General features: G+C 57.0%; 1 protein-coding gene across 1 annotated transcript; it reads left to right on the top strand.

Annotated features, from left to right (window-relative positions):
• The first annotated feature begins 1,441 nt into the window (after positions 1–1,441).
• On the top strand, positions 1,442–2,587 carry zgc:194312 (uncharacterized protein LOC794943 homolog). The gene has a single exon (XM_038787003.1). The coding sequence runs from the start codon at positions 1,513–1,515 to the stop codon at positions 2,548–2,550; it is 1,038 nt and encodes a 345-aa protein (XP_038642931.1). The 5' UTR covers positions 1,442–1,512; the 3' UTR covers positions 2,551–2,587.
• The last annotated feature ends 229 nt before the right edge of the window (positions 2,588–2,816 follow it).

Raw genomic sequence — 2,816 nt, 5'->3', positions numbered from 1 at the left:
CATCCCCTGAATGAATAAAAAACAATATAAATAACAATTTAATTCATCCCAGCAACTAGAATCAGTTTGCCGTGGGCAAAGTCAACCGAGTGTCCAGAACAGACCGTGCCAAAGGAAAATGGAGACATTCCTGAGAGGTTGACGATACCGGAGCTGACTGAGGGAGAGAGTTGCCCCAGTTCAACACCTACTCAACCTGCAAGCACAATGTCGACTCTGGCTGAGACGACCACAGATGACGTCCAAACTAAACCAAAGGTACACCAGAGGTTGCAGCCAAGACGGAGAGACTCGCCTGCGGTTCGCTGACAACCACACGTGTTTGTTTCACTGCTGCAGCATCTGGTGGAAAGGGGGGGGGGGAGGACAGCGTACCCGTTTCTTCCTCGTTGGTCACTCGAAGAGTCCGATGTGTCGATAGCGTCATTGGCCGTTTGCGCGGGCAAACGGGCACCCTATCCCAACAGCCTGTGTGAAAACACCTTTCCAATAAAGCTCTTGCTTGTTTGTACCTTCGTGGCCTGCAAACCTATCCTCTACAAATACCACAATCGCGTTTATCCACCCACCATTGCGATGGGGCATAAAGATCCCCAGCGACCTGACTCCGCCCTCCTTCGCTTCGCTAGGCAAAGGGCCTCGACAGGATGAACGGGGTGGGGGGGGGGGGGGGGAGGGAGAGCTGCTTTTGTTGAGACGGGCAATGGGGCCACCTCAGGTCCCATGTTGGAGGCCTCCCGCCTCACGTTGGTCCCCGCGTTCAGCCACCTCCTCGTTGCTTCCAGTCCCAGAGGCTCAGTGATAATGCCATTGACCTAGTAGCTCAGAGGCCCAGGCGAAGGATCCCCGGGCTGCAGGTTCAAATCCCGCCGATGGCAGACGGTGCAATTTATATGCAACCAATCGACATCTGGAATTGTAAAGTCAGTCTCAGTAATGGTGGCCAGGAAACGGTCAGCAATTGTTGTAAAAACTGATCGGGTTCGCTGATGTTCCTTTAGCAAAGGAAATCGGCCGTCCTTACCTGTTCTGGCCTACACGTGACAAATTGGCCAAACGAGCGACCCTGTTCAGGGGCAATTGGCCCAGTCACATCCCGGCGAAAGAGTGAATAAGATTTCTGTTGCCCACACCTCTGATGGCGCATGCCAAGCGGGTGCGTGGCCTTCCCCGTGCGATATGGTGTCAACGGCGAGGGACAAAGACCTCATTTTCCTCCCCGTTCCTGAAATCAAGGGCGCGGCAAATAGTCAAGCAGGCGCCCCACAGCACAGTGCTGGTGAGTCAACGAAAGAGTTAAGTTCTGTCTTTTTAAGTTTGCTCTGCTGTGGTTTGAGAACGGAAACTCTGTGAGTTTGTGTGTGTGTGTGTGTGTGTGAGAGAGAGAGGAGGGAGAGAGAGAGAGAGTACTCGCCAGTCAGCGAGGGGAGGAGAGGTCCGTTGTAGTTTCGAGGGAGCTCCGATCGATGATACGGTTATGTCAGACACCGGGGTGCGCTTAAGCATTTGAGGATGAATGAATCAAGGAATGAGACGTCGAGTGAGGGGCAATTTATCGAAATCAGAGTCTTTGCTTCTGTCACCTCCTTCGTTTTGTTGGCTTTCTTCAACCTCGTCATTGACTGCACTATCCTGAGCGAAGACCGCCTGCGATCCCAGGCCAGGTTCGTCTTGCTTTTCCACCTTCTGGTATCTGGACTGATCTACTTTGGCCTGAGCAGCACTTTCTACCTGCTGATATACCTGGGGGCCGTCATGTCCGCTGCCTCCTGCCTGACCCTCCTCTTGTTCTTGATGATCAGCGGCTCCACCATCCTCCTGACTCTGACGGTAATGGCGGTGGATCGCTACCTGGCCATCTGCCACCCCCTCAAGTACAGCTCCTTCTGCACCCAGAGCAGGGTCTGGGCCCTCAGCAGCCTGACCTGGGTGGTCTCGGCCGCCATCCCACTCGCGCTTGTGTCCCAGCACATGATGTCGGAGCCGGGGCTCCGGGGCAGCACCAGGTGTGAAGCCTCCAACCTGCATTCCAGCTACAACATGAAGCAGACGTCGAAGATCCTGCTGATCTGTATCTGCACCGTGCTCATTCTGTACAGTTACTACAAGATTCTGGCGGAGGGCAGGCGGATTGGCGTGATGAACCGGCGGAACAAGAGGGCGCGCAGCACCATCCTCATGCACGGGGTGCAACTGGCCGTCTACATCATCCCCACCTTCATCAACTTCATCCTCCACCTGGTGGCTCAGGCGGGCAAGCTCGACCCAGGCACCAAGTCCCTCTTCGAGGTGCTCAACTTCGCCTTCTTCAGCCTGGCCCAGTGCGTCAGCCCCGTCATCTACGGCCTGCGCAAGGAGGAGCTGTGGGAGCGCACCTCGCGACGGTTCCCCTGCTGCCTCTGGGACCTGAAGGGGACCCTGGAGTGGCTGGTGAGGGCTACGCTGCTGCTGCCCACCAAATCCAGCCCCCCAGCTGCCGTCCAGGGCCTGCCCGGCCCCGAGGGGGTCGCCCTGGTCAGCGGGGAGGCCACGGGAGGGTGCACCTCGTAAACCAGGCCGCCCTGACCCACTTCGACATGTTCCTCCACCTCCCCCCCCCCCCACCCTCACCGTGGGATTAACTGGGAATTCCGCCCGCCTTTGCCGAGTCTGTGCATGTCCAGCGCACAAAGCCTTGGGACCTTTGGGAGACGGGCGACAAGGCCTCTGCGAATGTTACTGCCGGATATATTTATCAGCTGAATGTTGGATGACGAATCTCTTCCCAGCTCCCCCCCCCCGCACCCCACTCCTCAGCCCCCCCCCCCCCCCCTCCT

This window comes from Scyliorhinus canicula, chromosome 29 (assembly GCF_902713615.1).
Source record: "Scyliorhinus canicula chromosome 29, sScyCan1.1, whole genome shotgun sequence".
NCBI lineage: Eukaryota > Metazoa > Chordata > Chondrichthyes > Carcharhiniformes > Scyliorhinidae > Scyliorhinus > Scyliorhinus canicula.
Note: the sequence above shows the minus strand (reverse complement) of the source record. Positions and strands in the feature narration are given on the sequence as shown.